This window comes from Aulonocara stuartgranti (assembly GCF_965226115.1).
Source record: "Aulonocara stuartgranti genome assembly, chromosome: 2".
Classification (NCBI taxonomy): Eukaryota; Metazoa; Chordata; class Actinopteri; order Cichliformes; family Cichlidae; genus Aulonocara; species Aulonocara stuartgranti.
Window position 1 is genome coordinate 27,663,139 of NC_138940.1, and position 21,809 is coordinate 27,684,947.

At 42.6% G+C, this 21,809-nt stretch overlaps 3 protein-coding genes across 3 annotated transcripts; all 3 read left to right on the top strand.

The window, feature by feature from the left end:
• Positions 1-10,060, top strand: fhdc2 (FH2 domain containing 2). The gene is made up of 12 exons (XM_082502081.1): positions 1-218; positions 1,345-1,893; positions 2,014-2,075; positions 4,339-4,441; positions 4,672-4,757; positions 4,973-5,073; positions 5,389-5,459; positions 5,645-5,752; positions 5,968-6,038; positions 6,924-7,041; positions 7,164-7,328; positions 7,425-10,060. The coding sequence occupies exons 2-12, from the start codon at positions 1,429-1,431 to the stop codon at positions 9,336-9,338; spliced, it is 3,264 nt and encodes a 1,087-aa protein (XP_082358207.1). The 5' UTR covers positions 1-218; positions 1,345-1,428; the 3' UTR covers positions 9,339-10,060.
• Positions 10,061-10,245: 185 nt separating this feature from the next.
• Positions 10,246-14,307, top strand: LOC309689223 (serine/threonine-protein kinase pim-1-like; the record flags this gene model as incomplete). Its single annotated transcript, XM_082505496.1, has 8 exons — positions 10,246-10,288; positions 11,638-11,799; positions 12,020-12,114; positions 12,206-12,253; positions 12,421-12,642; positions 13,518-13,704; positions 13,803-13,955; positions 14,101-14,307. The coding sequence occupies 6 exons, from the start codon at positions 10,246-10,248 to the stop codon at positions 13,635-13,637; spliced, it is 690 nt and encodes a 229-aa protein (XP_082361622.1). The 3' UTR covers positions 13,638-13,704; positions 13,803-13,955; positions 14,101-14,307.
• Positions 14,308-15,569: 1,262 nt separating this feature from the next.
• On the top strand, positions 15,570-19,258 carry rhogd (ras homolog gene family, member Gd). Its single transcript, XM_082556033.1, has 2 exons — positions 15,570-15,659; positions 16,277-19,258. Exon 2 carries the CDS (start codon positions 16,306-16,308, stop codon positions 16,879-16,881), a length of 576 nt encoding a protein of 191 aa, XP_082412159.1. The 5' UTR covers positions 15,570-15,659; positions 16,277-16,305; the 3' UTR covers positions 16,882-19,258.
• The last annotated feature ends 2,551 nt before the right edge of the window (positions 19,259-21,809 follow it).

The window sequence follows — 21,809 nt, forward strand, 5'->3', positions numbered from 1 at the left end:
GCGCGTTCGCGTCGTGCAGTGTAGAAGTTTCCCTGCAAGTTTGGAAAGACAAGAGGAGTGCAGCGAGTGGAGTGGCACAAGTTACCGGGACAAAAACGACATAGGAAAAAATGTATATATGTTAAAAAAAAATAATTAAGACCTCGATGTTTCTAGCTGTGGCTCTTGTTGGAGTTTTTTTAAACAATTTCACTGGAAACTGTGGCCGGAAACTGCAGGTAAGTAAACCTGATTAGGACCAGAATCAGACGTGTTAAATAATTGGAACACTGTCGAGCAACATGAAGTGAATGTTTATCCGAAGTTAGATCTACGCAAAAATAACAGCGATAAACTACCAGGTTATAAAAAAAAAATGCACTAAATGTCAACAGTAGAAATCTTTTGAAACTTAAAAAATGTTTTTCTTTTTTAAGAGCGTTCTTATGAAAAAGTAACGGATGCTATTGCGTTGATGTAGAAAAACAAAGCTCACTTTCCATGTAACATTTCATCCTTCCACGAGTTCTTGGGCAACACGATTTGTCAGATAATATTTTCGCTTGTCAAGATGAATATCTCATTAAATGATGGAGACTGAGATTACCGGTTTGTGCAGCGCGCCCGCGCGGCATGCAGTGGAACAGACTGGAAATCAAGCGCGTCCGTGAAAAAAGTTTGCCAAACCTTATGATTCATTTGGAGAACGCGAGAAATGACGAGAGGATGTATGTGTGTGTGTGTGTGTGTGTGTGTGTGTGTTTCCCCCAAATCCAAAGCCGTGTAAAGATTAAAGCGTTTCCCTTGAACCCAGACTTTTGAAACTTCTGAGTCATTCTCAGTTGCATTACTAATCCTGCTTAAAAACCTGCTGGTGCAAGCGTGTTCAACCCACTTTCAGATGATGCCCTCCCCAAAGTGAAGAAGGAATACGTAAGAAGCTTGCAGAGCATTTATTTCTGGGCTTTGTGGTTAACTGTGCGTCTTACCTCACCGGTCTCCATATTTTCTAATTAGAAGAGGAAAAGGCGGTGTGGAGGTGTGTGCGCGCCCGCATTCAGTGAGGTGAAACTGAACAGGATGGGACAAGCTGTTCAAACAGGTCGCAGAGGGGGAAGAGCTCATCCTGCCCAGCTAATGCTTTCCCAAAAAAATGCCTTGAACTTTCATTGAAAGTTGAACTTGGGCTCAGATTTTTAGCTTGTACCAGTTGTAAGGCTGAAGTCATTGGAGCTCACTGGCCTAGTTGGAAGCTGACTGACTGGTTTTCAGTTGCAAAACTCTACACCGACTGTTTCTGCTTTCAATAATGTCTGAGATAAGATTTTTTGTTGTTGTTGTTGTTGTTGCCGCTTTGTTTCCTAGACTGGGGTTATTGCCTGACCTTTGGACAAGAGATCACTGGAAGAAAGGCAGACTGACCCTCCCTCAAACAGCCCGGCTGCCTCTATGCACATCAACCTGAGTGTGGCCATCAAGGAATCTCGTGCCTTTCATGGAACACAGCCTGCCCTTCCTGCCGCTGCGGAAGTGACGACCATGGAGCCGCGCGCGGCGCTGGTCGCTCCTCGACCGCCTCCTCTAGCACCTCCACCACCACCGCCGCCGCCTCCTCCCCCGCCTCCCCCCACGGCTTCCACCTCTTCCTCCTCCTCACCTTTAAGCCGGGCGGATAGCGCTCGTCGGAGCCGGCTGAGGAAGCTGAACTGGGAGCGCATCCCCAAAGAGAAGGTGGAGGGGAGAAAGAGCGTGTGGAGTGGGGCGGCCCCAGATGAAGATGAGTTCCCCATAGACCTCCATTCCCTGGATGAGCTGTTTGGTCAGAAGGACAGTAAGCCTCGGGACCGAACCAGCACCCTGAGACGGCGCTCTTCACTGCTGCACTGCAGATCCCCTCAGGATAGCTCAGAGGAGGTAAGATCATGTAGATGGTGAGACTGTTTTAAAAAATATTGGGCTCGTTTGTTTTTCTTGCTCTCACAATGTGTCCTTTGCTTTTTGTCCTCTTTCTTTTTTCTTTTTTTTTCTAAACAGATCTCCTTATTGGACTCCAAACGCAGTATGAACATTGGAATATTTCTACGTCAGTTCAAGATGTAAGCCTAAGAAATTCTTACTGTTGAAATGTTTCAGTTGGTTCACAGAAAGAACAAAGAGGTCATAGGAAAAAAAAAACTCATTAAAGAAACACATATCATAAATAAAACAAAACGGGTCAGAAGGAAAGAAGATAAGGAGCATAGAAATCAGCTACAGAGCAAACATTCATAAAGGCCTTTTTAAGAAGAGGTTCAAGGGACTCTAATGATGTAGCCAGTCTAATCTCAATAGGCAGACCGTTTTACATAAGGGATTAATTTGGCCTTTTTCAAAGTAATAATTTTAAAAGCAAAGTAGAAGTTATCAGGCAGTCAGAGTGGTTTAACAAGTACAGCAGTAATCTGTTCATATCTCCTAATTGCCACTTATCAGTTTAAGCAGATGTGATGAGAGCTCTGCCTGATGCAGGAATCAACCTGTTTACAGCAGCTAAGGGCAAAAAGGATCTAAGTTTGGAGATTTTCTTGTGCATCATAAAAGAGATAAGGGCCTAAGAATAACTTCTGGCAGACTGCCTAATATTCTTGTCAATGAACCAACCAATTTTACATCACAGAGGCACCTAAGATTGTTGGCTGTCCCACCTTATATAAGTTGTGGGGGTACTGTAATTTATTTCCTGTTTCATATCACTTTATGTACTTGATATTCTTTGTGCTTTGGGCTGTCGGCTGGAGAAGTCCTTGCCCATTTTAGTTCAAAGCATATGGTGATTTTTCTTACGTGTGTTGACATCTCAGAGTAGCTGAGGAAGTAAATTGTATTGCATGGATAATGTTTTTAGTTGCAGTGCCAACAGCTAGGCCTTTTCTCTGCATTTCATCAAACCGCCACCAGTACTGGAGGCCGTTTGAAGTGGGATGCATACAGCAGTGCCCAAGGGAGCAGTATTTGACTTGAGTTAAACTGGAGAGAGTGGCCATATGTCAAAGGTGGACAGGTGTCCGTGTTAAAGTGCGAAGCTTCGTCAGGAGAGAGGATGTCTGGTGTCAGGGAGGAGGAGGTGGTGTACCCTGAACAACTGGCTTGGATCTTGAAGGAGGGTGGTAAACAAGCAGCTGGCTTTAGCCTGTCGGCACCTGCTGGTGCCCTTAAAGAGTGTCTAATCTTAAAGCTACCCCCCCCCCCCCCCCCCCCTGCAGAGAGAGACCCCACTGGTGGCTTGTCATATTCATCTAAAAGCCCGATTAGCATGTTTGCTTGGCTCAAACAAAGCTGCACTTCTTGCAGTGAACGAGAGGTTTCATAGTCATGTATATACATTTGCATACAGTTTAACATCTGAAATGGAATGAAACTAACAAACGATATCTACTTAGCAGAACTACGTGTACTTTAAACTGCAGGAGTACGACGTGCCAAGTTTAGGGATTGTCATGCCTCCAAGAGACTCAATTGAAAACCTTTTCTTTTCTAAACTAGATCTGTTGAGACATGTAGGGGAAGCCATTATGTGAAAAGAGCTTCTTCTGTACACAAACATCTGTCTAGTTGGAAGTTTATTTGCCCTCTGTCTGAAGACAGACAGAGCTACTGCTCAAATGTGGGTGGAGTGTAGACAAAATCAAGTCTTTGTATTATCAGTGTCTTAGTAGCCCCCCTTCAATATTATTTCCTCCTTTTATTTAGATTGTTTGGTTTTTCAATGGGTTTTGTTGGAGCAATTAACAAAAGCTCTTTCTGTTTAGAAATAGATGTCCCTTTTTTTTTTTCTTTTTTCCCCCTCATGCACTGCTTTTACATGTTTTCGTAGGTTGATCTTTATCCGTTGGTGTTAGACAATAAGATTCGGATGTGACAGCTGAGCCATGAATGAGATGAGTTTGTTTGAGGATAAAGGCTGCAAACTGTAGTTTTAGTGCCTGTGATGTGCTGTAGTGGGAATTGGGGAGAGGCTAATGGGAAAACTGCTGAAATGGAGGACAGATGTGTCACTTGCAGAAAGGAATACAGAGATCAAACACCCAGTCATCTCAGTGTCTGCTCTTTCACCCCGTTGTCCTTCAGCCGTCGTCTGTGCATGTCTGCATTTTATTTGCCCAGTGGATATGCTACTTTGCATCGCCAGTGTGGCGTCAACTGACCCTCCCTCCGTGACACTCGGACTGATAAGAACAGGATAAGCCTCTTTTATTGTGCAATCATTGCAAAACCGGAGCTGATTGTACTCATTTCTTTTGGGTAGCTGTACCTTGACTTGAAAAGAGTATTGCTTGGCAAATTACGTCATGCTGAATTGTGTCTGTTGTGTTTCCGCAGGCCGGCTAAGGAGATAGTTGAGGATATCAGGCAGGGCGCCGGAGGCCGTTACGGAGCGGAGAAGCTCACAGAGCTCTGTAAATTGCTGCCTGACAATGAGGAGGTAAAGTGCCTTTTCTGGCATACAAACGCAACAGTGACAAGCTTCTTCCTCTCCTCCCGCCCTCCTCTAACTCACCATCTGGCTCTGCTTAGAATGATCAAGAGTTAGCCATTACACCATGTTGCATGTGATGTGGTCTGTGTTTCTTAGAGAAGTACCACACTAGGAGATAGTGGAATTGACTGTTAATGGGATGTTGGCAGCTTTACCCAGCCTCTATTCTCCGTCAGGAGTCTCGCCTTAAGAAGTTCAGCGGGGACCGGAGCTGGCTTGGAGAGCCTGATCTTTTCATGCTGCTTTTGGTGGAAGTCCCCAGGTACGCTCTTTATCAACCCCCAGTTTTTGGGGTTTTGTTTTGTTTGTTTGTTTTTTACCCAAAAAAGTATTCCAAAAGAACCTAACTCCTATTTTCAAATTGATTTTCACTGATGCTCGACTGCTTATTTAACCAGTGCAGTGCCTGATGTCCCTGTCATCAATCACCACTCTCCACTGATCAATCTGTTCCCCCGTTTTTCCCTCCTTCACCAGTTTTCGCCTTCGTCTGGATGCCATGATCCTGCAGCAAGAGTTTGACCCTGCTGTGACCTCTCTGTGTGTGGCAGCCAGATGTCTGAGGGAAGCAGCCCGAGGTAAAGTAACAGCAGGGAGTTGTGTACTCCGCCACTATAAAGATCTGGGAACCCTGTTGCCCTTTTTTAAATGCTTGTATTTGCAGAAATCCTAGGAGTCAGGATGCAAATGAGATGACTTATTCTGGATGCTAAATACTTTAAAGATTTAGGAGTAACCTGCTGCTAGCAACTTTTTAAAATAAAGGTGTAGTGCAATAGTCAATTTAAGTGTCAGAACAAAGTTGCTGACTTATTTCATGCCCTTCATGTCCGCTTCATTCACACTCCTTCAACCATGAGGCACAGTATTAAATCTGTCTTTTATGCTCCTAGAACTGCTGAGCTGCCCAGAATTACACTCCATCCTTCGTCTGGTCCTCAAAGCGGGGAACTATATGAATGCAGTGAGTGCTTCTTTATTTCCCTTTCGATTCTTTTAATCTGTTTACAGTTACCCAAACGCTAGTGGTCTGGGTTTGTGTTCAGAGGCGCCGTTCAGACTGCGCACCTGGGTTTTGAATCGTTGTTTGTTTAAAGCTGTCACGTGTTGTGCGTGTGTTTTGTTTTGACCTTGTGCGTGTCTTCTCAGGGTGGATATTCAGGAAATGCTGCTGGTTTTCGAATTTCATCGCTGCTGAAGCTGGCTGACACCAAAGCCAACAAGCCAGGCATGAATTTGCTGCATTTTGTTGCTATGGTAAGATCTGAAATGTAGATGCCGTGAAATATAGTACCTATTTTCAGTTGAAGAAATACAGTTGGTGTTGGTTCAAAAAAAAAAAAAAAAAAAAAGTAGTTCAAGGCCCTCAAACCAGATTGCTTTGCAGAGCGTCAGATTTTTCTCACCATTGGTAAATGATGTTTTGCTTCCTTTGAAACAATGGATGATTAATCATGTGTTTGTCTCCACAGGAAGCTGTGAAAAAAGACCAGAGTTTACTGTCATTTCCCAGCCAACTAGGTCATGTTGGCTCCGCCTCCAGGTCAGTCTTTTTTTTCCCCCCAAATCTATATCCTACTGTTATTTAGTCTGCATGATCATTGTTAATGACAATAATACCTCAAACACTCTACTGAAACAACAAAACACCCAGCTGTCAGCAAAAGATGCATGATTGACAGTGGGGTATGATGGCCACTACTTAAGCTGCTGGACATTTTGACCATTTTCTCATTTCGATTGGTGACTACAGCTGGGTGCTAAGAGATGACTATCTCTCTGAGACTCTCAATTCCTGCACCCTTGCTCCTGCATTCTTGCTAGAATATTTAAAGGGGACATGTTTTGCTCATTTGCAGATTTTAATTCCTGCTGGTTAGAGTAGTTTAACATGACTCTCAGCTTATAATATCCTTACTTATCTTATGCTAGGCTTTGATGGAGTTCACACGCCATCATGAAATGAGCCGTTTTAGCTCTCTTCCCCATCACTTTAAGCTAAGGCTCTTCTGGTTGGCTACCCCTGAAAAACTGAAAGTTTGAACAGTGGGTGGCTGGGCAGCTGGGGTGACCATATAGAGGGAAGAGGTGTAGAAAATAGAGGTATAGAAAATGTCTAAGTATTTCCAAGCAGTCTGCAGCCTGAACTCCAAGATAACAGGAATTACCAGATTCTGACCTCTGTATATGAAGTTTTGGGCATGTTTATTATGAGCATGCATCATTGTAAGGGGATATATGACGAGAAGGTGGAAAGCATAATAGGTCTTCTTTATGACAAATTCCTAGACACTTTCGATCATGTGCAATCATTTATTTCCAGTCTTTAATTATTCACCCTTTGTTGAGACATACAGTTTATCCACCTGTTTCCGTTCAGTTCACAAAATGATTGCATGTATGTATTTGTCCTCTCCTCCTTTTGCAGGTTTTGTGAAGAGTCTGTGCTTGATGACTTGGCCAAGTTAAAAAGCAGAGTTGCGGCCCTCAAGGCAAATATACAGACTGAGGCAGAGATTCAGAAGCAGACGCAGCCTTTCCTGGAGGTGTGCAAAAAATTAGATTTTTAAATGGACTGTCTCCAACTTGAGGCAGGTTATCTCAAGTTCAAGTTTTGGGGCTTTAATTGAAGGGGTAATGAATATGTTCATGTAAAATGTATCTACAGGTGGCTGAAGAGCGTCTGAAGGAGGCAGAGGACGAGGTGGAGGGTATGAAGATGTCGAGTCAGGCTCTGGTGGAGTTTTTCTGTGAAGATGACAGCACTTTTAAATTGGAGGAGGCTTGCAGGGTCTTTCATTTGTTTTGCCACCGCTTCCAAAGAGCAGTCCAGGTTAGAAGCTGTCGATAGGAAAATTGTATCATAGAACCTTTAACTGTATGCTAAAGATGAGTGAGCAACTATCCTTTCTCTCTCATTTTTCCATAGGAAAATGCAGAACGTGAATTGAAAGAACAGAAACGTCTGGAACGCCAACGTGAGATGGCAGAAAAGCGTCGCTCTCTGGCAGTTTGCACTGGGTTAGACCTGAGCCTCGCCAGAGAGCCTCCCAGTCAGGAGAGCCAGGATGAGCTGGAAAAACTCCTAGAGAGGAATCTAAGCTACACTTGGAGCCGTCGTAGTCTTAGAAGCTCTGATTCCCGCAGATACCTCCAACACTCTCACAACGATAGCCATCTCCACAACTCACCCTTCCCTGAGCTGGGCAGCAGCCCGACATCAACCAGTTATCACTCAAACAGCTCCTCTGACCACGAGACCTCTGCTGTTCTCTGCAGCTCTCCAGAGACTGATGGCATGTGTTCCCCCATTGACCAAGGACCCGTCCTGAGCCGAGGGAGCACGGCTCGGCACAGCCAAGAAACAAAATTAAACACTGAAGCAGCAACATTTAGTCATTCTCAGCATGAAAGTGGCTTTGTTGTGAAACAACATGGACCTGAGAGTATTTCTTATCTGAGGCAAAACCAATCCAAGTTAACGGGAACTGAAAAAGAAGTGGATTTTTCACATGAAAACATGGCTTTAGTTAACTGTTCCTATACAGACTCTGCTTCTATTCATAGCAAACCAACCCAGTGTGTTAAAAGCAGAACTTCCACTTACAGGCAGAATTTTGGCCTGCCAGTAATGCCCAGTAATCATCCTATTCACTCAAAATCCAACAGCTCTTGTGTCAATGAGGAATTACAACCATCTGTTCATACAAGTGGAATACAGTCTTGTAGTGACAACAGTACTGGGCTCATTAGGTACTCCAGATCTGAGACCAAACTGCAGTCATCTGTCAGCGCTCCAGTGGAGGAGCAGTCGCAGCCACAGACGAGAGACACACCCTCTATTGAACCAAGTGCTGCGACGTGTTTGCCTGATGGAGTTTTAACAAACCGGACAGACACAGATGTGGTGTCCACACCTGCGGAGGAGACTTGGATGCCCTCCAGTCTGCCGGAGTTCAGCCAGTCACAGCCAGAGGAGGATCCTGAGTTGCCAAGTACCGAGAGGGAGACGGGGAGGTCATATTCTCGTGTCGGTGAAACGCTGGAGTGCCACACTCTGGTGAAAGGCCTTAGATCCTATGACGCCTTGTCACCCCCAGGCTCCCCACTCCCACGACCAACACCGAGCCTTTGCTCCAAGTGGAGGAAAGAAAGGGAGGTTGACCTTCGAGAGGGGTCGACCCCAGCGTCTCTGACATCAAAGGAAGAGGCTCGAACCATGAAGGTCCCTGTACGCAGTGGGATAGGAGCCAAGAGGGGACTTGTGTCACGTACAGGCCCTTCCAGTAGCACGGGCATTCCCAGGGTACGCTCTAAAACAGATTCTTCATGTGGAAACCCACCCCCTACAAACTCATCAACTCCTACCCGCCTTGCTACTCCTCGTAGTCTGTCTATGCGTTCATCTCCTATTTCTCGAGCGGCTGAGGTGAAGCGAAGTAACAGCACACGGGAGAGAACTGTAAGTGAGGCGCAGGCTCCGGGGAAGCCCACCCTGGCCCGCAGGACTTCAAACAGATCTGTGCCAGAGAAAGGCTCTGGCAGCACCCAGCCACCTTTCATCAGAGGCACTCCTCTCCGCGTTTCCAAACGCCTCGCCCCAAACTCAGAGTCTCAGGTTCCCTGTCAGCCTAGCACTGCCCACAGCCCATCCTCGGCCACAGCCAAGACCATACGTACGGCTGTCATATCGGCAGCTCGAAATAAAACTGCCAAGACGACAAGCACAAGCCCCACTCCTGCTAGTTCTAAAATCCCAACAGCTTCAAGGATACCTGGGCCCAAAATGCCCCGAGGGTCTGCCACCTCCACCGCTCCTGCTGCTCAGCCCCTGTGGAGGTGATGGACATGAATAAGTGCCTCCTCAAACTTCTCCTGCCTTTACAGTTTTGTGATTGTTTGTTTGAGCTCATTAAAAATAGATTTGTGTGACATGCATGTGTAGTCTGAGTGCTCGGTTTCTACATGTGCAATAGGACCGTGAGGTGGGAGCATCGGGGATACTTCATCTCTTGTTTCACAGGATAGGGGATTTTCTACAGTCTACCTCGATTTACACCCATTTGTGTCCTTTGCAGGCAATAGGACAAGAAAACTCTGTCTCCAGTTGTAGAACAGGTTGATACTTAAGTCACAGTAATAAAATGCAACACTACTCTGTGCCTTGTATGTACAAGTGTGCTGCCAGAAGTGTAATCTGGCAAACCGTTTCAGTCTCTTGTATGGAACAAAACACTTTTTTTTCTTTTTCTTTTTTAGGAATGCGTCCAAATGTGAATACTGTGACCTCTCTGTTAAGTGATCATGGTGTTCTCAAACATGGCTGTCTTACAGTCCTAACCGAACTCGGTACAATATTGAACTATTCATCCTGTTGTGGTGAGGCCTCATCATTATGATGCACTTTATAAACTGAAGAAGAGGCTGTTGGGGGATTGTTATTATTATTTTGCTTATTTTATATCAAAAGAGTAAGTTTATTGAATAGCAGTGGTTGTTATTCGCTGTATTATATGGTTTTGTAAACAACAGAAGAGAAATAAAGATAGCGATGTGAAACTGTTATTGTCTGAGAAATGTGCTTGTCAGTATATATTCTTTATTTTAAATTATAAATATATTGTGTCTGTTCAGTATGTATTTGCTTTCAGCTGCAGCTCTTGCTGTCTTCTTGTCACCCCTCCATTTTTCTCTCCCTCTTGCTACATCTCTTGACACAGTCACCCCCATTCCTGTCAGTGGTTGTAGTCATGGAAATGCTGCAGACGTCCCGGGGAATCTCCTGGCAGAATAGTGGGGTGCAGGGGGTGGGGTGGAGGGTGACTGTGGGTGTAGGGGTCCCAGTGGGAATTCTCCCTTTATAGGCTTCGGTGACGCCAGAACCTCTTGGGAAAGGCAATAAACTGGTGCCTCTTTGTGTTCTCGAGTGTCCGGTTGTTGGTCACCGCTGGCCTTTTAACCTGCCACAGTGTATAAGTGGTGACATCAACAGCAGATCTCCAGGGGTGTAAGACGGAGCAGTCTAAAGTGATCCCTCTTTTTAGCTTCTTTCTGCAGTGATCTGAATGCACTGGATTAGTGGGAATAATGACTTGTCTGAAGGTGAATATGTGATATATGAGCTTAAAGACTGCTGCTCATCAAAGAGGATGAGGTCCAAAAGATACACAACAGGGTCTTTTATGGTCTGTTTGTATGCAGAGAAATTTAAGTCTGCAGACCTCTCTTTAAATGGGCAAATGCAGGAACAGCCTTCCTCATTTGCAGTTAGACTGATTGAAAGTGCAATATGGGCATATTTTCGGGTCTATTTTTAGAATGAGAGGCCTATATTGGAAAAGTTTGGTCAAGAGTGATAATGTGAAAGTGAATCATTGTTTGCCTCTATGTTCTGTCCCAGACTTGCTACTTCTCCTGGGTGTAGTTACACAAACCTGCTCTTTAATCATTTGCCAACCAACTTTCTTTATAAAAACACTTTAGAAAACATCAATCACTGGCCAAAGTGCTGAACATAGAAATAAAAATACATCAGGATAAAATAAAAAAAATCTGACATATGGAATCAAAAGAAACCAAAAATAACAAGGTGACACAAGACAGTGAAATATTTGACTTGATATTCTGTAGCCACGGAGACAGGATTAGCATAAATTAGAAGTTTAGATTTCTATGGTGTCATCACAGCATTATTTAAAGAGGGTATATCATAGTTCCAACTAGACAACTTGCAAAAGCCAAAATGTCAACAGTGAGTTTACTGCAAAGAGAAAATATCTGAAGAAATGTCAAAATGTCTTTTAAATCTTGGCCAACTGTTACTGCTCCACGTGCTGTGAGTGGTGGTAATAATCTAGGTGGGATAAGTCTACCTGCTTGATTTTTTTGGTTTACATTAACATCAACATCACATTAACAAACTGATATTTTTTTCAAACCACAGAAGGCCACACTGAGCCCTGGTTCTTTAGAACAGAAGACAGGAAGCCAGATGGACAATTCATAAGCAGCACGAGGAAAGACTGCGCTGAGGACAAGTGTAAGTAAGACATTCAGAGATATTTACTTTTGTTTTATTGTTATTGATCAGCTCTGAGCCCCTGTGTAGAGTTCAGAGGTCTAATTGCTTTTCGTTTTTGCAGCTGCTTTCACAAAGAAGAGTGGCAAACATAAATCTAGCCACAATGAAACTGAGGAGCCACTCAATGAAAAGAGCAAAACATCTAGCTCAAGGGAGGAGTCCAGCCGCTCCATTTACAAGACTGATGTCCCCTTACCCAGCACATACAACAGTCATAGGCTAGGTAAGAATATGTTGAAATCCTATATGCAATGACAGAGCCCCTTTCCAGCTAGTAAAAGGGCTGTTTTCCTCAGAAAATCTCCAAGCTTAGCTGGTATTCATCTGATAATTAGTAAGGACATTCTAACAAAGCCTGTATAAATGTGTAGATAAGCTAAGCCAATGTTGGCTGTTTTCCATGCAATAATCAAGACCCCCATGTCTGTTTTGTGTCTCTGTAGAGGACTTTGGATCAAAATATGAAGAGCTGGATCTGCTGGGTGGAGGAGGTTACGGGACTGTCTACTTTGGAAAACACAAAGAAGACAATGTCCGAGTATGACTTGTTATATGTGTAGCTCACAGTTCTTCTAGTAAATCCTGTGCACTGTGTGCTTTTTCTAAACCACATTTTCTCTGTAATGCAGGTTGTTATAAAACATGTTTTTCAGAATCGTGTCGACCGCCTACCAATGGTAAGTGATGTTTGTCCTTTCTCTTGACACTTTTGCTTTTTGTTTTGGAAAGTTTGTGTTGAGAAACACGAATATTTCACAGCATGTCAAGAAAATGTCCTGCCTGAACACATGGCGCATATTATTCATTGTTTGAACACTGACCTAAATTTTCTCTGGTTCTAAAGCTTCTTAATGGTAAAATGACCAAAGTTCCCGTGGAAGTGGCATTGCTGATGAAAGTTGGGGCAGGACCACAGAATACAAGCAGCAATGTTACCCCAGTACTACTGGAGTGGTTAGACTCAGTAAACGAACTTATTATGGTCTTTGAAAGACAGAAAAAAACCATCGATTTGGATGTGTATCTGCAATGCAGAAACAGGTTTCTGCATGAGAGTGAGGTTAAGGTAAGTGAGTGGTAGGAAGGAAATACAGAATCTCACAAAAGTGAATACACCCCTCACATTTTGGTAAGTATTTTGTTCTATCTTTTCATGGGACAACATTGCAGATAAGACACTTTCATAAAATATAAACAGTGTACAGCTTGTAAAACAGTGTAAATTTGGTGTCCCCTCTAAATAACTCAATGTACGGCCATTAATGTCTAAACCACTTGCAACAAAAGTGAGAACACCCCTTCAGATACTGGGCCACAGGGCAGTACTCCAACATGATAACAACCCCAAAACACTCCCAAAAAGACCAGTGCCTTGCTAAATAAACCGAGGGTAAAGGTACTTGACTGGCCAACCATGTTTCCAGACTTAAATCCTATTGAGCATCTGTAGGGCAAATGGAAGGTGGAGGAGCGCAAGGTCTCTTACATCCACCGGCTCCCTGATGTCATCATCAGAGTGGACGAGAAGCCTAGTGGCACCCTGTGAAGCTCTAGAGAACTCCATGTCCAACAGAGTTATGGCAGTGTTGGAAAATAATGGTTGCCACGCAAAATATTAACACTTCGGGCACAATTTGGACATTTTCATCTAGGGGGTACTCACTTTTGTTGCCAGCGGTTCAGACGTTAATGGCTGTATGTTGAGTTATGTTGAGGTGACAGCAAATTTACACTGTTATACAAGCTCTACACTGACTACTTTACATTGTATCAAAGTGCCAAATCTTCAATGTTGTCCCATGAAAAGATAGAATAAAAAAAAAAAATAATATTTACAAAAATGTGAGGGGTCTACTAACTTTTGTGAGATAATATATATAGCAATCTTTCATGGATAATGCAAAGCTTGTGGCTTGAACATACCTTTCTTTTCTTTGTCAGAATATAATGAGAAAGCTGGTAGATGCAGCTATTGAGATGCATTCCAGGGGTGTATTTCATTGGGACATTAAGGCAAACAACATTGTGATTGAAGTATCAGCTGATCTTTCAATGTATTGACAAGTGAAATACATTGATTTTGGCTGTGGAGCCACTTTTACTCCAGAAGCAGTCACTCGAAGAAGTGGTAGGTTATCAGTCCCAGTGTTCAAATGTTCTGGACTGTCCATGCATCTTGTGTCCATGTGAATTCCTCACCATTATTAATATTTCTCTGGATTTCAGAGATAACTCTGGACTTGTATGAATCCAACGCGAATACAGCAGACTGCATCACAGTTTTGCAGCTAGGCACTGTGATGGATAAGCTGTTGCACTACATCCTCCCAGACACCTCCACCAAATCGAAATCTAGGACACGTAGCGACATTTCAGACGGTAAGCTGGATGTTGATTCCCCAACCTGTTGCAATTTGTGTTTGAAGTGTTTTCTGTGTTATCTTTGCCTTTGTCTGTATCGATCATCCACATGTAAATTTACAGGAACACAAAAATGTGACACCTCTATTTTATTTCTGTAAAGACTGCAAGGATTTTCTGTCAGGTTCTCTGAACCAGATCCATAAAGACCGCCTAACCCTGGAGGAACTTAAAAATCATCCTTGGCCCAACTGACGTCTCTACTCTGACAAATACAGGGTCATGGAGCAGAAGCTCCAACAGAGAAGTATTTATTAAAATTAAATAGCCATGTTGTAATTCTGTGCATTTCATTACCAGAATAAACTGATTCACAAGCAAATTATTTGATTCCTTGGATTAGCCTTTAACCCTTGGGGTACATTTTCCTATACCATCATATGTTTCTGAGGTTTACAGTTCTTTGTGGATCAAACCAGCTAAATTCTACAGTTTATAAGCACATATATGTATTTTGTATTTTCTTTTGTGTTAATGCAATTTATTAACAAATAAAAGCATCGATGCAATACAAGATAAAATTCAAAATGTATAAAACAATAACATAAAAAATAAACATCTCAAACTGTGTTGAAAGTCAAAAAGAAGAGGCTGGTCTTGAGAGCGGAATAAAAAAATGGGCAGTGAAGAAGCCCGGTAACGAATTCCATAATTCCCCACGATGAGAGGAAAGCATTGGTAACCGTTCCTCTCCAGGAGGACTAAGAAAATGTTTGACTAAAGCGTGAACAACATAATCACAATAATTTGATTCCTTCCTATCACTGAGCCACATTACATATACAATCATATTGCTGTGCATCTTTGCGATTTACTGTTCTTTGTGTATTATGCCAGCTACATTCTACAATTTATAGCCACAATGCCAATGCATCCCTGTGTATAGCAATTTAACCCCTTCTACTCTCTGTCCCACATTGGCTTAACTTCTGTATGCTTACATAGATGTCACAAACATCCTGAGGCTGATCCTGCATTAAGTTAAATATGTGAACACTGCTGCTTCCCCTGTGGGATAGGCTCCAGCCCCCCTTCCACAAGCCTGAATTTGATAAGGAGAAGAAAACAGATGGATGGAATATTAAATAGACACATTTTAAGAAAGAGGTTCTCTAATGTGAATATTAACTAGAATAAACAGACCACATTAAGCACTTATGTTTCCATTTAGGTTTATTATTATTATTATTATTATTATTATTATTATTATTATTATTATTATTATTATTATTATTATTATTGCATTAATGAGATATACTACAGCATATTTTAAAGGAGGGATAGTTTAGCACTTGAAAAGTTGACTTAGCATTTAGTTACTATGTCAAATATTGGTAATGTAGTCAAATAAAACTGTTAGAAAAGTGTCCTAAAAATACACAATTTAAGTAAAAAGTGACTTGGTTAATGTGAGTGTACAACTCACCTCGTCTTGTTCTTACTTTTCTCTTTGGCTCCGCATATTTTTCGGCTACATGAGTGCAACGTCATGACAATAGCTTTACACCGCCATCTAGTGTTATGCAAACGACTGACTCAAAATAGAACTACAATTACCAGCTTGCATTACTTCCCTACGTCGGTTTTTACGTGACAGACAGCTCCCCGGATGCGGCTGTGATTGACTATACCAGGCAAAAAGAGATCGAAAGCCAAGTGGCGGTAAGTCATGAAAACCGTTATATTTCTTTCGTACAGCCCGAAACTACTTCTGAAGTATATACAAAAATTGAGCAGGAATTTTGAGAAGCTGGTGGGGCAATAACTGGTCCTAAACATATCTTTTTGAGAAAGTGACTTGTAAATCAAGTTTCAGCTTGTTTGCTAACTAGCTAGCTCGCTAGCCACCAAATTCGCTAGTTCCTTAGCTCGATGCTAGTAAGAGAGTAGCTATATGCTAGGGGAACGCCTAGTATTAAAAGTGAACAGCAGTAAAGTGTAAACAACCGGTAAAAAAAATGCCTCTTGTTTTCCATTCACACCCCGGCCTCTCCTGGACAACAACTTTTATAAAGTTTGTTAATTAGGGAGCATCTGGAATTGGACCGTACCTATGTAACGGTGATGAACGCTACGTCGATTAGTTAACGACGGGGACAGTTAGCTCAGTTGCTAACTGGGTGAAAAGCTGTACTGCTAATAAAACGGATATCTTGTGTTATGATCCCTTCACCGGTTAACGATCATGCAGGGAATGAAATTGCATGTTTATCACTACACAGTATGTGTATATGTTGCTGTTAGCAGTTATTCAGGTGTTTTTCCCCCCCTGTTGCCAGGTGCTGCAGCCCCAGTGGTCGTAGGCAGGATGCAGACCATAAAGTGTGTGGTGGTGGGTGACGGGGCAGTGGGTAAAACCTGCCTGCTCATCTCTTATACAACCAATGCCTTTCCTGAAGAGTACATTCCCACAGTGTTTGACAACTACAGCGCTCAGATGAGTGTGGATGGCCGCACTGTCAGCCTCAATCTGTGGGACACGGCAGGCCAAGAGGAGTATGACCGCTTGCGCACTCTGTCCTATCCCCAAACCAATGTGTTCATTATATGCTTTTCCATTGGCAGCCCCTCCTCACACGCCAATGTCAGGCACAAGTGGCACCCTGAGGTGTCTCACCACTGCCCAAATGTGCCCATCCTGCTGGTAGGCACCAAGAAGGACCTAAGAAGTGACGCAGAAACGGTGAAGAAGTTAAAGGAGCAGGGTCTGGTCCCTACAACCCAGCAGCAGGGCAATGCCCTGGCCAAGCAGATTGGGGCTGTTAAATACATGGAGTGTTCTGCACTGCTGCAGGATGGGGTCAAGGAGGTGTTTTCTGAAGCTGTGAGGGCAGTGTTGTATCCAGTCACGAAAAAGAAAAAAGAAAAGTGTGTGCTTTTGTAATGAATGGTTCCCAGATTTGGACTGTGGAGAGGGGATGGTGGAGATCCACGGATGCAAAGGGAAGGCTGAGGAACAAAGGTCACCAATCGGCTGTCTCCGTATCACCTCTGGCAGTTTTTGGCTCCTCTGTTACTCCTTTCTTCCTTCTTCATCGCCAGGAGGATCTCGCCGTGTTGCCATCATCACCAAAGTGACCATGCCTTAATGAGAGCGACTGACCGTTTCTCCTCTATTTTTCTTGCATTTTAACTTTTGATATTTACACGTTTCATTTTACATCTGTTCTACATTTTTAGCTTCTCTGCTTTGCCTTATAAAATGCTGATAATGGTTGTCACAAGCCATAATAACATCTAAACCAACAAACCAACCAAGCTACCCTGTTTGACTGGAGAGAAGAGATCTGCCTTTGTTCAGGTGGAGAACTAATGACTACCTCAAATTCTCACCTAGGTTGCATCTCATGAGTCTCAAGCAAGGTTACCATCAAGATGCTTTGACTTTGACTATTTAGACGTAATGAACAGCCGAGTAGAAGGTGAACAAGTTTTAATTTCAAGCAGTTTGAGCCCAGACATGGTTTGATGACTCCTGGGGAAATGCCAGTAGCCCTTAAACCAAATGCACAGATTAAAGGTTAAATTCCCTTATTACAATTCCCTTGTGCTCAGTCTGGTGTGTTAGAGCTGTTGGCAGGCTGCCCCTTCAGCCTCTCGCACTGCTCTTTCACTTCTCCACACGGAAGAACCAGTAGGTCTTTGAAGATAAGCCAGACCCATTAAAAGCAGCACACCATTTGTCCTCTTCAGTAATGGAGGAGCAGGTGTAATAAAGACTCAGCCACATTAACTGATGCTGGTACAGGAGTTTTGGAGCTTACGCAGTCAGGAAGTCAGGTTGTCGTGAAGCTTCTCTGTCTACTTATTAACTGTTGAAGCTCACACCGAGTGCCATTTAAAAACATGCCTAAGAATTTCTCTCTGATAGGGTGGTGGTCAAGGAGGCTGTATTTTGTCTAATTATAGTGAATTTACTCTGTAAATGATTTTTTTTTTCCATAAATGTTTTTTTAACCTACAAGTACGGCCAAAGGTAAATGTTTTTGTAATAGTCTGTTTATTTGATCAATAAGAGGTATGTGTGTTGTAGTTAATATTTCAATTTGATAAACCAGAACTCCATATTTCTTTTCAGTTTCATTATTGTCTTCCACTGAAATTCATCAATTATGACACCGCTTAACTGAATCAGTAAAGCAATATGTTTTAACTGGCTTACATTGGCTATATACTTGTAATTCGCTATTGTCTTGGTTTCATCATAGAAGAACCGTGATGGCTCCCTTTTTAATCATGTAATAGAAGTTTTTGTACAATATGAAAGGAGCCTTTATTTTTTTGGTTAGGTGCCTTATCTAAATCAAAGACAATAGCAGTCTTCTTCGTCAAACCCAAAGCTTCTCATCGTAGCTCTGAAAGTGCCACAAGATGTTTAAGCACAGGTCCCACCCAACTCAAGAGTTTTATTTTTGTGAATTTTCAGAAGCCCTCTGCCTTACTTCCTGCCAGTAAATACACTCATCTTGCAGACTTTTTTTTTTAAAGACACAGGTGCTAAACTGACATCTTGTGCAGCAAGTCTTTGCATTTGTGAAACGAAGCTCTTGAGTTCCACACTTCTTAACAGATTGCGGTTCCCTGCATTGCATGGTGGAATAAGGCACAAGCGGAACTTGCACATATGGTTAGCAAAAAGGTGTGTAGGTGGAACGTGCTTTGTCACATCTGAAGATTTTTATACGTTTTTGTAAAATAGTTTTTGTAATGACTAGCTGCTCTTTTTATTTTTTATTTTTTGCTTACAGCTGGCAGCAAATATAGAAACCCTTTTTTACTATAGTTATTTTCATGTACACCTTTGAGCGGGTATATAATAAGTCAGCCTAGATTGTGGCCGGTGTAAAGTCTAGAATAACTGAAGTGCAAACCGAGCAAGAGGTTTTTGTGATAACAGTGATGCGGTTTGACATCTGCCAGAAGATGTGTGAACATTTCCCAGATAGGTTTGTGGAGAGTTGAATGTAAGTGCACGTTATGTTAAAAACTGTCATCTGTGGTGAGTTCGTTTTTTTTTTCTTTCCATGTCCCAAATTCACTTAGATGATGCTGTTAAAGTGGAACATACACCTGTGGGCTCTGTGTCTGTGTCCTGGAGCTGTATGCTACCGTGTGCGTGGTACTACGCTTTTACACTGGGAACTTGATTTGTAGAAATCTGTAATTGTTTTATAAATAACAAAAGCATATTTGTATAAATGAACTAACAGTGAAATGATTTTTAAATTATGCCAAATAAAACGGTGGTTTAAACCATTTAATTTTTTTTTTCTTAAACCCATGACTGTCTTCCTCTGATTTGGTTCCTTGCTGTTTTGCTGTAGCATTGCATGCAATCAGTGCAGATCTTTGCAGCTAGAGGGATGTAATGCAAGAAGAAAGTCGTGCTGAAGTGCAGAACAAACTAGAGTAACACATTTACACACGCTTACAGCTCAGGAAACCACATTATGTTCCTGTAGCACACATACTGTAATGCTATCTTTCATGTTAATGTTACAGTTACAGAGTCCAAACACTAGATGGACACAGCCCTCCAGCTCAGTTGCTTATTATCCAGAATGAGCACTAGTCTTCAAAGATAGTTTTTTCTTTCTTTTCTCCCCCCCCCCTCCTCTTCTGTACATTTGAAGTTAATGGTCTATACCATCTGGTTTCCAGGCCATCATTCAACTTAGCCGACACACACAAGTTCAATCAGTTTCTGGGGTTTAAGAATTCAGTGCGCTCCTTACTCTGAAAAATTCCTTTGACCTTTATGGTTGGTGGATGTGACAAATGACGGATGTGTTAAACGCTACCAAAGGCTTGTTACAGCATCACTGCAGCAGCATTTAGAGCCCGTTTCCTCTGTGGTCTGTCTACAAGTGCTTTACAAGGCAGACTGTGCTGAATGTATGTTTACAGCTTGTGTAAGTTGTGCTCTGTTAATATGAACCTTAAAGGCAAAAATAATGCCTGGAGGCCATGAATGAGCAAATATGATGATGAAGGATGGGCATGTTTCTTTCTGCAACATGCAGGCAGATTAAAAAAACATGGGTGGGTCATGGTGATCCACTGTAAACCGAGTGGACTGCAAAAGGACTGATTTGAGCCTCCTCACAGCTCTCTATATATAGACGAGGTAGCTGACTTCACTGCTGATAAATTCACTGGAATTTAAAGTTATTCAAAGCTGGATTAAAAACATCTGAGTTGTGTTGTCAAAAAAATCAAGACCTTGAAATCAAAGCTTCAGACTTATTAACAGTTAGCTGCAGTGGGCACGACTTTTCAGGGTGAAGCCCCAAATTTGTGTGCTGGATTAACCATTGAGTGAGAAAGTGAATAAAAGAACGCAAACATGAGCACTACCAAAATTTTAAAATGTTGAATTTATGATCTATGTGTTTGGAGACTCTAGCTGCAGTGCAATTGGCTGAAAAGTTATAGTGTACAATGTTATGGAAGTTCAGAAACAGCTGACGCGTATTTTGCTGCCCTAGTGCATTCTGGGAGTCGTTTCTTACCACCAGCTTCATTCACACTATGCACCAATCAGTTGAAAATAACGCTTTATTGTTTAATAGTCCAAAATTAATATGAATATTTCCAATCTGTTTTTATTAAATGGAGATTCAGTTTACAGTCTGTTGTAAATAAGGTGAGTGTAGTTTTCTTTTTTGCGTGCTGCGCAGTCAGAAAACCGTTTGAACGCAGGAGCAGAAGGTGAGATTTTTCTGTTCCATCTCTGCCTGCTTGATAGAAATGTGCAGCTGAGGGTGAGCCAACCAGCTGATATCCACTCTGTGAATCATCAGTGTGTAGCGAGTGGGAGTGATGGCCCCCGTCGGGACCTTGATCTCAGCTCCGTCTATCGGCCCTCAATCTCCCCTGTTCCTTTCCTCCCTCACACTGTCCGTTTGATGATGTTCTGACTAAAGCCAAAAGGGCCGAGCAGCACTATTCAGTCAAGGAACTTGGGAGATTCCTCCTCTTCTCCTTGTCTAAAGATGAAAAAGCAAAAAGCCTTGATCTAACAGACAGCCTGCAGCTACAGCGAGACTGAGAAAGCTGCAGTTCTGCATTCAAATCAAACTGTTCCAGCAGAAGGAGAGGCAGAATGAGATTGCAAAGGAACACAGAGGGGAGTGAAGGCCGATGGCTGTGTTCGCAACAAAACAGGGCTCAGAGCGGAGGAGAAGGAGTGCTGTGTCAGTTATGGAACGATGGCAGCTGTACAGTAAATAACACCTGAAAACTGGAGGTTGTGGACAAACTGCTCGAGTGGGGGATTTCTGGGAGAAATGAAGGAGCAAGATAACCTGAATTTTTCTACCATAATGAAACGCTGTCAGTTTTAGAATAATTGTTGACAGCAGAAGATGGATAACACACAACCAGCAGCTGGTTATCTTAGCACAAAATGAAGAACAGTATCAGGGGTAACAAAATTGACTCATCAGCACTTCTGAATCTCTGGTACTGCAGAATTAATGGGGCCCAGTTAAATTCAATTTTTGTGGGTTTTTCTTCTGGAAATTTTAAGTGTTTTCAGTTCAGGTACAGTCCCATTTTACTAAGCCACTTAACATCATACGCTTAGATTTCAGGCATGAAGCGAGCAGCATCAGAAGTCTCCTCTCCAATAACCTTCAGCCACCTCAACCACACACATATAAACACACGTGTAAGATGTGTTTGTTGTCATGTGGTTTCACTACGTTTCTAAAGCCTAGATATCCCCTCTCAGCTAAATATGACACCACAAAACAAAAATAGAAACAGCTATGAGGCGAAAGCTGAAGATGAAAAATGCCAGAGTCTGCA

Bases quoted from the DNA above. Each gene is read 5' to 3' on its own strand.
- fhdc2 (XM_082502081.1), top strand. From the start codon at position 1,429: ATGCACATCAACCTGAGTGTGGCCATCAAGGAATCTCGTGCCTTTCAT. The intron at 4,758-4,972 runs GTACGCTCTTTA...CTCCTTCACCAG, and splicing joins CTTTTGGTGGAAGTCCCCAG to TTTTCGCCTTCGTCTGGATG. The intron at 5,460-5,644 runs GTGAGTGCTTCT...GTGTCTTCTCAG, and splicing joins CGGGGAACTATATGAATGCA to GGTGGATATTCAGGAAATGC.
- rhogd (XM_082556033.1), top strand. From the start codon at position 16,306: ATGCAGACCATAAAGTGTGTGGTGGTGGGTGACGGGGCAGTGGGTAAA.